The following is a 12,594-nucleotide window of genomic DNA, read 5'->3' as shown; positions in this document are numbered from 1 at the left end:
GTTCTGCCTTAGAATCTCTCACTGAACCTGAAGCTCATGGCTTTTTGGGCTAGGCCTGCAAGCCCCAGGAGTCATCTTGCCTACACCCAGCCTCCTCTGAGTTTACAGCACCTGCGGCCACACCCATATCTTACTCAGACGCTGGACACGGGAACTCCAGTCTTCACCTTTATTCAGTAGAGAGCTCACCACTGAGCTTCCTCCCGGTTCAGTTTATTTGATTATTTGAGACAAGGTCTCCTTATACATCCCAGGTTAACCTAGAACTCACTACCCTCCTGCTTCACCTTGTCCAGTGTTAGGGTTAACAGACATGTGCTAGCATGCTAGGCCCAGCTCGATTCTCTAGGTCTCTGTAGCCCACCCCGAGTGAACAGAGCCTGGAGTCTGTCAGGGAGAGCATGAAGAACAGACGGGGAGTGTGAAAAGGTTGTGCTGGGGAAACCGATCCCTGTGATCTGCCTCTGCACACATTTATTCTAGTTCTTGTCGGATTTCACATCTAGCAGGTTAAATAGTGACCTTGCCAAGTAAAGCTGAGAAACCCACGGATCCATTCCCCCTCCCCAGACGTCGGTTTCGAGACAATGAAAGTCCAGCGACTGTGAGCCTGAGCTTGGCTCCTATGTAATGGTCACAATTATGCAAGGCTACAATTCTTCGATGCAGGGAGTGTTTACTGAGACACCACTCAACTCTATGGAAGCTGCTGGGTGGCTGGGACATTTTGTTTTTGGTGCTGGGAGCCCAGATCCTTGCCCCGACGAGCGCTACACCCATGCAGGACATCTGTTGAATACAGCTACCTTCAAATCTATCTTTTTTTCTTTTTCTTTTCTTTTTTTCAGAGCTGGGGACCGAACCCAGGGCCTTGTGCTTGCTAGGCAAGCGCTCTACCACTAAGCTAAATCCCCAACCCCCAAATCTATCTTTAAGAAGTGTTTAGGGAGTTGTGGGGGTGGCTTAGCAGTTAAGAGCACTGGATGCTCTTGAAGAGGACCAGGGTTTGATTCTCAGCACCCACATGGTGACTCACAAGTGTCCCTAATTCCAGCTCCAGGAGATCTGATGCCCTCTTCTGAGCTACTTGGGCACAGCACACATGTAGTGCACATATATAAATGTAGGCGGAACACTCATACACATAAAATAAAAATACACAAATCTTTTTTTTATAAAAAAGCAAGAGAAAGAAATGTGTAGGAGCCAAGCATAGTAGCACACGTCCTCAATCCCAGCACTTGGGAGGCAGAGGAAGGCAGATCTCTGTGAGTTCAAAGTTGGCCTGGTCTAGATAGCAAGTTCCATGCTGCCAGGCAACACAATAAGACTGTATCACACCACACCCGACATTCCCCACCCTCCCCACATATATACACATAGGTAAACAGACACACACACACACACATATTAGGGGGCCTAAGTGTGTTGTCTGGCATGTATGAAGTCCTAGGTTCCATTCCCAGAATCAAAAAAAAAAAAAAAAAAAAAAGGAAACAAAAAGTGGTGAGTAGAAGTCAGTTTTTCAGGTTAACTGCAGCGGGGCCAAGTAATTAATAAATAGACAAAAAATAGCTTGGTCTGGAGAGATGGCTCAGTGGTTAAGAGCACTGACTGCCCTTCCAGAGGTCCTGAGTTCGATTCCCAGCAACCACATGGTGGCTCACAACCATCTGTAATGGGATCCGATGACCTCTTCTGGTGTGTCTGAAGACAGTTGCAGTGTACTCATATAAATAAAAATACATTTTTAAAAAAATATTAAATTCCTTGGTTAGAAGAGGGGCTCAGAGCATGCCTAACACAGGAACTTGAGGGCCTGCACACAGGCCCTGGTTGTTCACCTCTAGACAACTTTTTCCCCCTCTATTAAGAAATCAGCGAGTGTGAGAAAAAGGAAGTGGGTTGCCTGAGGACATGCTGCAGGGTGAGCAGTCAGAATCCCACAAGGATGGCCAGGGGACAAGAGTAGTGGGGACCGACCTCGGGTGGTTTGGGCTAGAAGGACTAAACAAAATAGAAATGTTTTGGGAAAACTGGGGATTGGGGGTGGTGGTGCATAAACCGCAAACAGAACGGTCTGGCCTGAGAAGGGTTCTAAGCAACCAAAAGCCAGGGGTTTTCCGTGGGAGAGTGGAGCACTGGGCCCTGGATCCAGATGAGACCCCATGGACTTTGGACCCTAGGACCTCAAGCCATACGTCTATTATTTACTTGTTTGTTTTTGAGATGGGGGCCTCTGTATGTAGCCCTGGCTGACCCAGAATTTATAGTTCATCTGCCTCTGCTTCCTGAGCACTGGGATTAAGTACCATTGAGCTTGGTACATGGGTGTTTCTTTAAATCTGGTACTTCTGCCTTTGTTGACCTACACGATTTTTCCTAGATTGGTCAATGATCTCTGCTGTCAGTGGTCGTGGAGTATGGCCTGGAGCCTCTGGGGTTCTTCCTCTGTTTTCACACATCCTGATGGGACACCATCCCTTTGCCTGGCCCAACTAATCTGCCTCCCCAAAGAGGACCAGCTGTAACCACACTGGGACCGCACACGAGCTGGCAGTTCTTCCTTACCCTCTGGGGACCCTCCCTCGTTTCCTCTGGAGTCATTAAGAGTTTATAATTAGTTCTTTTAAAATATAAAACACTTTTTTTGAGGCAGGATCTCATGTAGCCCAAGCTAGCCCTGAACTCATGTGGCCAAAGCTGGTTCTGAATTCCTGACCCTCCTCCTCTCCCTCCCAAGGACTGGACTTCAGACATTTGCCACCATACCAGCTAAACATTATCATTTCTTAGCATCTGCCACATTTCAGATTTCTAAGAAGACAGAGAAACCAAAATTGAGGTCACAATCCTTGGGGGGGTTGGTCACAATGATCAAATGAAATGCCTCCTGGTTCCAGTGGTCACAGGGACCCCAGGCTCCAAGACTCCCAGAGAGGGCTCTGCTCGGCATCCAGGCTGACCCCTTTGCAGGACAATGGGAGGGTCTGAGCCTTTGAAAGGAAATTCTCCCAGGTCATGCTTGAACTCACTCAGCCATATCTTGTCCAAGGCCTCTCTGACTGGCCCTCAGGGAATGGGGATGAGGAATAGTGATCTGCACATCTCAGAACAGGACAGGATCAGTTCCAGCCAGTTCTAAAGAGTTGTGAGCCCTGTCCAGTCTGAGGGAAGGACCTGGAAGGAGACTGGAATGAGACTGGGAAGTCAAGTACAGAGAACAGAGACAGAAGCCAGGGGAAAGCCATGGCCACCAGGTAGAGGTTTGGTTTGTGAGACAATTTCTGGGAACGCAGAAGCAGGCCTGCTTGGAACAGGCGCCTCCTATTTAAGCCCCAAAAGGGAAAGCTGTTGTATGTTAACCATAGGTTCCCACGCACAGTAAGTCCTAGTTACCTGGTGGCTGAAGAGTAGACATAGTCCCAGGGTAGCCCCAAAAGCCCATGTGTGCAGCAGCTCTGAGGCTGGGGCTCTTGAATCCCTATCCTCGCTCTAAAAGAAAGTGTAGGGTCATCCAGGCAAGTTCGCACCCTGGGTCTGCTGGCAAAGAAGGCAGCCATTCCCATCCCCACATGGGTCAACCTCAGAGCCCACATGGGGTCTTCACACGTCTCAGGTACTCCATGTTTCTTTTCTGTAGAACTGGAGTTGGAAGTCAGGGTCTACACATGCTACGTAGTGCTCTCCCTTGAGCTGCGTCCCCAGCCCCCCTTCCAGGATGTTCTCCTGGACCAGCCGTCCCTGACCACAGTCCTTGGAGGCTTTCCTACCCCATAACTTTTATCTCTCCATCCATTTATTCTCCCTTCTTTCCTGCTGCTTACTGTCTCCTAAGCATCTCCCCAGTATTTTTGTTTTTAAAATTTGCGTGTTTGTGCGGAGAGGTACAACTGCCGCAGCACATGTGCAGAGGTCAGAGGTCAACTTTGTGGCATCTCTCCTTCCACCCTGCGGGACCCAGAGATCCAGCTTGGGTCACGAGGCCTCAGCGACATGTGCCCTTACTCCCTGGCCTCCAATATTTTTTAAATTTCAAATGAAAGTTTTTAGATCCGTGGCTAGTCAGTGTTTCTCCTGATAAACCCAGGGCCAAGTATAACACATAGTAGGCCTGTTATATCTGGGAAATAAATGACTCGGTGTGTGAGCTTTAACCTGGGAAAAAAGAAGGGTCCTAGCATTGGGGTGAAACCCAGTGGCAGACAGTTCACCTGGGCCCACTCAGTTCCACCCACTGTACTGACAAAAGATCGATAATGTCTTTTCAGACACACAGCCCTCGCTGAGAGACTCCCCTGGGGACAGATGGTTACTCACAGCTCAGGACAATCTGGGCAGCTCGGTAGAGTTCCAGGTGACACAGGAGGTCCACCAGCTGCTGGACAGTGGCCTGCCGCATGGACCACCACCACAGCAGCTCCCGGGTGATGCTCACCCCCTGAACCCTCTCCATGGACTTGATCTTCCTCAGCTGTGTCAGGTCTGTGATCACATAGGAAGCTGGAAGGCAAGAGAGGATTCCGCTTAGAGCTGGAGGCACTGCCTCAAGGGAGAGTCACTGTTCCTCCCTGTCAACGTGGCTACTACATCCCAGAAGGATGAAGATCTTAGGAGTTTGGGAGCCATGAACCTCTGTAGTTTTTTTGCCTGGAATGGTCTCTTCCCCAGCATAAGCCTCGGTGGGGAGCAGGACCCCAGCAAGTGTCCCCATCACTGCTGCCTCTCAAATGGAGAAACTGGCTGGCTCAGGGCAGCAGGGTAGGATGCAGAGGAGTGGAGGGCAGCAAGGTAGGGAAGCCCTAAGCCTTAGGGATGCCCTCCCTGTTCTTGCAGGACCCCAACAAGTGTCCCCAGATGTTGTTCCCTGAGCCCCTGGCTCACTAAGTCTCAACCCTGGTCGGAAAAACTAGCATGTCTATGATCGATGAGTGACAAATGGTAGAACTGTCACAGGAACCAAGACGGCCCACGGGGTTGGCGCCATGCTAACTCTGAAGCTCGGGGAAGAACTGCAAGGAACTATGTTGGCAATAATACTACGCTCCCCTTCTCTTACCTTGTTTTTGATACAAGGTCTTGCTGTGCAGTCCAGAGCAGCCTCCAATATTCTTATTTTTTGGTATAAAATAGATGGAAAAGACACACTGTATCCCACCCTCCCAGGCCAACTCCACCAAGCTAAGTCCTCTAGTCCTTCACACGGGTGCTGGCTTTTTCTTTTCTTTTCTTTTCTTTTTTTCTTTTTTTTCCGGAGCTGGGGACCGAACCCAGGGCCTTGCACTTGCTAGGCAAGCGCTCTACCGCTGAGCTAAATCCCCAATCCCAGGTGCTGGCTTTACACAGAATTTGATGGACAATAGTTAAGGCCTCTTCTATTTATTAATGCTGTAGTTCAAGCTTCTCCCAGTTGATCCAGGCACCTCATAAATGGCTACTTTGTAGTTGCATTACTGTTTGCCAAGCTTGATGGTGAATGCCTTTAATACTAACGCCCTGGAAGCAGAGGCAAGAGGTCTTCAGTGAATTTGAGGCCACCCTGGTCTACATAGTGAGTTCCAGGCCAACTTGGACTACATAGTAAGACCCTGTCTTAATTTTTTTTTTATCAAAAAACATTAATTTTATTATTGTTTTTATTGGCATGGTGCTGGGTACTGAACCCAGAGACTCATCCTGTATAACCTCACTCTGAGCTTTGCTGTCTAACCCATAAGGAATTTGTCAGTTTGAGTGAATGAACTTTTGTGTTTTGAAGAACTAGGGCTCAAAACTAGGGCCTCATGCATGCTAAACCACTGAGCCACACTCCCAGCTCTTAAATGGCATTTTTTAGTTGTTACATAGTATCCCACTGATTGGGTTTGTTTGTTTGTTTGTTTATTTGTTTGTTTGTTTTTGAGATAGGGTCTCACTCTATAGAACAAGCTGGCCTTGAACTCTCAGGAATCTGCCTTCTCCTAGCTCAAGTGCTAGAATTAAATGCATGACCCACCACGACCAGCCTTGCCACTTAGTTTATTGACATAGGAAAGCATGAGAGAGAGAGAGAGAGACTTCAAGGCGGCATGAAGAAGGAACAGCAGCCAGTGCGTGCGGGAGACCCTCAGCCCCGTCCCCAGGACAGCCAAACAAAACTGAACAAAAATGAGGAGTTAAAAAAGAAAAATCACAGAACAGGAATGTATGTGAACACAGAGTCAGGTGGCTGGGGACTATGAGTGTAGTCTGCTGGTGTAGCGCTTGCCTCCCGTGCATGAGGGTCTGGGTTCGAGTCCCAGCACCACCAAAGAAAAATGCCATTAAGCATTAAACACCAGACCAGGATGAGCTCTAGAGTAAACTGCTAACTCCAAAGCTCCACGGAGCTTTTCTGTTTGGAGTATGAGCTTGGGAGGACAGAGCCGGGAACAGGAAGAGCTAAGAACTCTGTAGGACTACGGAAGCCATCAGAGCCCAGATAAACACAACAGTCCATACACTGTCAGTCCCCTCTGGATAAATGAGGAAGGACCATATCATTCTCCCTCAGAGAGAGTCGCCAGAAGTGCCCTGTAGGAATGGAAAGTTCCAGAGTTTCAGTTTTAGTCACTGGAAACTCCACATCAGATTCCTAGCCAGCAGGAAGTGATTTAAGCAGGCTCAGAGTCCCCTTCCAACTGTTCACAAGGAGCAAAGAGGAACGTGTGACGTCATACCAAAGCTAGCCCAGTAAGGACACTGGCAATAGTGGGGCTCCTACAGCCAGGGCACCAGCCAGAGCTTAGAGCCTCTGTGAATTTCAATTTCCTCCCAAGAGAAACAGGAAGTGAACTCCGGTGTGCCTTTGAAAAGGGACAGTTTAGTTGAAGCCGGTATCTCTTAAGGTACTGATCCATTAGCACTGCACCCAGGGGTAGGACAAGCAGAGATGGAGGGAGGAAGGATCCAGTCACTGACAAGGGCCCCCACTAGGCCATAACTCTTATTAATCTGGTCATTATGGAAGAGAGAAAATCAAAGCCCTACCTAATAGACTCGAGGAACCCTACTGGTTGCTTTCAGGCAACTCAATCTTCCAGACTTTCCCATGTGTGGGAATGCTACTCTTCAGGTCTGGTGTCCCACAAAAGGCCCTATGCTAAAGGCTTGGTCCCGTTTAGTACCTGGAGAGGTAGGAACTTTAAGAGATGAGACCCAGAGGGAGTCTCCCCAGTACTCAGAGATGTGCTCTCAGTGGGCTTATGGGAGCCCAGCCCCTTCCATAAAGAGGCTTTGTCATGAGACATTGCCACAGGTGCAACGCAGAATCAAGAGACTACATGCTAAAATCTCCCAAAATGTGCTTTCTTCTTTCTAAGGCTATTGATTCCCTAGGGTGTTAGTCACAGTGCCTGAAAGCTGACAGACACAGCATGTGAGTGAGCAGCCCTGGTTCAAATCCCCCCAGAATTTGCTGTGCATTTAGCAAAGGCCTATCACCTTTCCCAGAGCCTCCGTTTCCTCTTAGACCTCATGGGTGACTCCATGGATACGATGAACTCACTATTCTGGGAGATTTGAAATAGCATTTGGCAATGTGTTATACTCACAGAGAAACCATTGTTTCATGTTGATTCCTGAATCCTGGGGAAAGCTTACCCATCTTTTTTTTTTTTTTTTTTTTTTTTGGTTCTTTTTTTCGGAGCTGGGGACCGAACCCAGGGCCTTGCGCTTCCTAGGTAAGCGCTCTACCACTGAGCTAAATCCCCAGCCCCAAGCTTACCCATCTTTAAAGTCCTCCAGAACAGGGGCAGCCCACCCTCCTGAAATGACCCTCCCCAGTGTCATCTGCCCCTCTCCTGACTGGCCAAAGTCATCCTGGTAGGGCAAGGGAAAGCTCTGTATTCCTTCAGCCTCTTAACAGATGAATGGCTCAGAGACACAGTCACTTGCATGAGGTCACACAGCTAGGCAGTACACAAAGGCTGAAATGCGCAGTGAGCAAGGAGAGAGGTGCAGTTAAGGGGCTCCTGCAGGGGTCCCTGTGCACACTCCCAGGTAGATGACACTTAGGAACCCCATTTTACACAGACTCAGACAGATACTACAAGTCTTCTCCCCAAGAGCAACTGAGCGCAGCTCTGACCACAGAGAATCAATCAAAGGCAGATGTCTACCAACTGATCCAAAGGAGTGTGCACAGTTGTGGCTGTGGGTTTTCTAAACCGTGTTAGATTTTCCCACACTCCCACACAGTCTCTCCCAGGACCACAGCACAAGATCACTTTTGCTAGACTGACTCAGCAGCCTAGACTTCGGAATAGAAGGACAATCCACATTCTCCCTCCTTTGGGGGCCAGGAAAACCAGAGTCCTGAGACCAGTTGCCAGCTGCACAGGGAGGGCTAGCCTTGGCCTCACAGCAGCCTCTGGGCTGAGAAAATGCAGCCACCTAAGGTTGGATCATAGGCAAAGACCAGGTCCAAAGGAAGCCAGTAAGGTAGAGGCAGGGAGGATGAGGGGTGTGTGTGTGTGGAGAGAGAGAGAGAGAGAGAGAGAGAGAGAGAGAGAGAGAGACTAGAACAAGGGGTACAGCTCATTAATGGTGTACATGCCCAGCATTTGAGAGACCCTTGGTTCCATTTTCATCACTGGAAAAGGGAGGAAGGGAGAATAGGAGAGTAAATGAGAAAAATGGGAGGGGTGGGAGAGAGGCGGGAGGGAGGGGACGGAAGGAAAGTGATTCACAACTCACATACACTACAACATGAACGACCCCTTAAGACTCACTAAATGACAAAGCCATTCATAAAGGACAGTGCACTTGAGATGGTCCCACTCACATAAAATGCTACAACAGAAAACACCTAGAGTGGAGGGGGCAAGGGCTGGGGGAATGTATGGTGTATACAAGAGTGTGTGCGATCATAGCTCTGTGAATGAGTTAAGGGCACTGAGGCACTCTTTACATGTGTGGATTATGTGATGGTTGATCATGGATTTGTTTGTTTGTGAGGGACTCTTTACATGTGTAGATTATGTGATGGTTGATCATGGGTTTGCTTGTTTGTTTGTGAGGTACTCTTTACATGTGTGGATTATGTGATGGTTGATCATGGGTTTGTTTGTGAGGTGCTCTTTACATGTGTGGATTATGTGATGGTTGATCATAGGTTTGTTTGTGAGGTGCTCTTTACATGTGTGGATTATGTGATGGTTGATCATGGGTTTGTTTGCTATTTATTTGTTTACCATTTGCTTGCTTGCTTGTTTTTTGACTTTTGAAGCAGGCTCTCAAGTAGCCCAGGCTGGAGTGGAATTTGATCCTGATTTTCCTACCTCTGCTTCCTAAATTTGGGAATTACACATCTGTGTAACAGGCTTTTTCTTACCCACTAACTTCTCCCTCCCTCCTTTCCTCCCTCCCTCCTTCCCTCCTCCCTTCTTCCCTTCCTCCCTCCTTCCCTCCCTCCCTGTGTTATTTCATTCCAGTAGCCGAACCCAGAGCTTTAGGCACAGTAAGCACACACTCTACCACTGAGCCACACTTCAGCCTCATAAATTTTTTTCTTTCTTTCTTTCTGGAATCCTCTCTGTAAACCAGGCTGGCCTCAAACTCACAGATCAGCCTGCCTGTGCCTCCTGAGTCCTGGGATTAAAGTTGTGTGTGCTGCCAGCACCACTACCACACCTGGTCCATAAAATTTTTTAACAATGGTTTTTTCCCCCAAAGTCAAAAATGTGCCTCTAACATTAATATTCTAGGAACAGAAGGTTATGTGTAGTTCAGGGCTTGGCTGAAATGAAAAAAAAATTAATTAAAGACCACTGCCCCTGCCTACACACACATAGCTGGCCAGGAAAGAATCCAAGTCAGTCTAGATCACCCAAGTGTTGGGACACAGAGTTCCCTGGACAATCTGGGCACCCTGAACTAGGACAGAGCCTGCAAGGAGGGGACAGGAAGGCTGAGGGCACAACAGAGAGCCATTTCCCTTTATCTTAGATGTCATCATCCCAGACCACTACAAAGAGTGAAAATGCTTTTAAGAGAAAAAGAGTTCATTGCCAGGTGTATACAACCCCTGCTTCAGAGGAGCTGAGGCAGGAGGACCACCAGTTTGAGCTATACAATAGAAAGCTGGGAGGGAAAAAAAATGTCTATCAAGGTGAAATACCCTAGGCTGTATTTTAAGAGGAGAAAAGGCAGGCTGTCTGTCGAGTATAACTGGTGTACAGAAATGACAAGATGGTCGAAATATGAAGTGTCTACACTTAAGTGCCTTTAGGAAAGAGACCAGAAGGCACGGACCTGAGCACTGTGGGGCTGCAGGGTCAGAAGCAAGCAAACATGAGCAGGAACGTTTGTTACAGATGCCTCACAGAAGCTAAGAATGCTTATCCCTGTGGAGAACCGGGGGCTCGTCTTTCTGCTCTTGACTTCTACCGGACTTTGCACATCAACGCCCTTTCTTCCTGGGTAAAAAGGGTCCCTGAACCCAGCCACTGCTGAGTCTTGGGGGCAGCCGAGCTTCGTGCTGAGGGGCTGCCACCGCATCTACCGAGATGTGACAAGTAGAGATGTCTCTGCCATTGCCACCTAAAGAAAAGATTCCCAGGCTGAGGACCACGACCTTAGAATACTTATTTTTCCCTTTCTTGTTTTCTTTTCATTCGCAGGGCTCCGGGTGGAACCTAGGAATACGCGTTAGTTGAGTGCTTTACCACGGAGGAGTGCCCTACTCCTCACACGTGTGACATATATTCAAACTGCAGGACCACACAGGTGTGCCCACTCTCCTTAGTAAGTGCCATACATGGCTCATGTCACAGGACAACTGTGTGGAGTGGGTTCTCTCCTTCCAGGGATGGAACTCAGGCCCACGGGCTTGATACTGATTTCGCCCATTGAGTAATCTCGCCAGCCTCCAGTATCATAAACATCTTAATTACAAAATATTTTACTGAAGTCAGGCATGGTGACACATAATCCCAGCACTTGAGAGGTGTTAGTAGGAAGACCAAAAATTCAATCTTAGCTAGGTAATGAGGTCTAGGCCAGGCTGGACTACATGAGATCCTGTATTTAAAAAAAAAAAAAACAATAACAATGGAACATACATTAATATAAATTACTTCGTTTAAGAAATTATACAGCTCACTGGCAAAATGCTTGCCTGCCGGGCACAAGGCCTTGGGCTCAATTGAAAACACAACAAACACATAAGATAAAATTTATAAACACACAAGTCATTGCTGGGCAGTGGTGGCGTACACCTTTAGTCCCAGCTCTTGGGAGGCAGGGGCAGGTGGATCTCTGAGTTCTAGGTCAGCCAGATCTACAGAGTGAGTTCCAGGACAGCCAGGGCTACACAGAGAAACACTGGATTGAAAAAAAAAATACAAAAACAAAAAGGAAATTAAGTGACAACAGTTGCACTGAATAACCACTGTTACTATGTCCTTTTGACCTACAGGACCGGTTGTTGCTCACATGGTATACGGTTCTTTACTAGGTTCCATCCCCAGCACTACATAGACCGAGCCTGTAATCCCAGTATTCCAAAGTGGAAGCAGGAGGGTCAGAAGTTCGAGGGTATCCAAGGCTAACCTGGGCTACATGAGTCCCTTACCCCTCCCACCCCAAATACTAAGGTTCAAATCTATAATTCCACACTTAAGAGACTGAGACAGGATGGACAAGTTCCAAGACAACCGGGACTAAATTAAAAACAAAAACAAAAACAGGTAACAGGTCTCAAAAGACAAAAAAAAAAACCAAAAACAAAAAAACAAAAAAAAGCAACATTGCCTGGGATATGGTTCAGTGGTAGGTGATTTCCTAACAGGCACAAGGCTCTAGAATCAAAGTTCCCTCACTGTAGAAAATAAATGATTAGCCAGGAATGGTGGCCCACACCTTTAATCTCAGTATCTGGGAGGGAGAGGCAGGTAGATCTCTGTGAGTTCCAGGCCAGCCTGGTCTACAAAGCAAGTGCCAGGGCTATATAATGTGACCCTGTCTCAAAATAAGAATGGAAAATATGCCACAGAATGACGACACTAAGGCGGGGAGGGTACGTTCTTGACACTATTTTATTCTTATAATTGTATAAAATTCTTACACTTGTCACCTGCAGTTTACAGATTAAGCCAAATTTCAGGGAAGTTAGGAGAGTGGCCCGGGACACCACAGGCAGCAAAGTGATGAGGTTATAACCCAGCCCCCGGCAAAAGAGCAACTGGGCAGACAGCGGGTCCATAGACTCTACAGCTCCACAATCAAAACAAAGACAAACAAAACTCACCTAGCTGCTACAGGGGGAACTGACCAGCCTAGGCCAAGAGCAAGTTCATAGGCAGCTCCAGGTCGGTCTGCAAACTAAAGCAAAGCAGCAGCATTCTAAACAGGCATTCCCCGGCCTCAGGTAACACGAGTAGGCGCGGATCTATCTCGGGTCCTGGCTGAGAGTGGCGTCAAACTCACCGAACTGCATCCAGTCCCACTCACTGAGCGTGTCGATATTGCGGCACAGGTCGTCCAGTACCCAGGACGGCAGCTGGTAGATGTAGCAAGCCATGGCGAGACTGCGCGGCGACTGAGCCGGTGGCGGAGGGCCGTGGCTTCCCTAGC

The 12,594-nt window shown here is 48.1% G+C and overlaps 1 protein-coding gene and 1 long non-coding RNA gene across 3 annotated transcripts in view; one reads left to right on the top strand and one right to left on the bottom strand.

Moving 5' to 3' along the window:
* The window catches only part of Irak2 (interleukin-1 receptor-associated kinase 2), a 56,628-nt gene extending 44,034 nt beyond the window's left edge, over nt 1-12,594 (bottom strand). The window contains exons 1-2 of one of the 2 annotated variants that reach the window (XM_087658188.1): nt 12,269-12,594; nt 4,321-4,503 (exon numbers count right to left, since the gene is read on the bottom strand). In XM_087658188.1, coding sequence (XP_087514314.1) covers nt 4,321-4,456 — 136 coding nt within the window. In that variant the 5' untranslated portion in view covers nt 4,457-4,503; nt 12,269-12,594. 2 annotated transcript variants of the gene reach the window in all.
* LOC120102364 (uncharacterized) lies at nt 2,909-5,269 on the top strand. Its single transcript, XR_015686952.1, has 2 exons — nt 2,909-3,619; nt 4,272-5,269. It is a non-coding gene; the product is annotated as an uncharacterized LOC120102364 (long non-coding RNA).

The sequence above is a fragment of the Rattus norvegicus genome, chromosome 4 (assembly GCF_021556685.1).
Source record: "Rattus norvegicus strain SHRSP/BbbUtx chromosome 4, alternate assembly SHRSP_T2T, whole genome shotgun sequence".
In the NCBI taxonomy this organism is placed as follows: domain Eukaryota; kingdom Metazoa; phylum Chordata; class Mammalia; order Rodentia; family Muridae; genus Rattus; species Rattus norvegicus.
The sequence above is the reverse complement of the archived record's forward strand: the minus strand, read 5'-3'. Positions and strand labels throughout refer to the sequence as shown.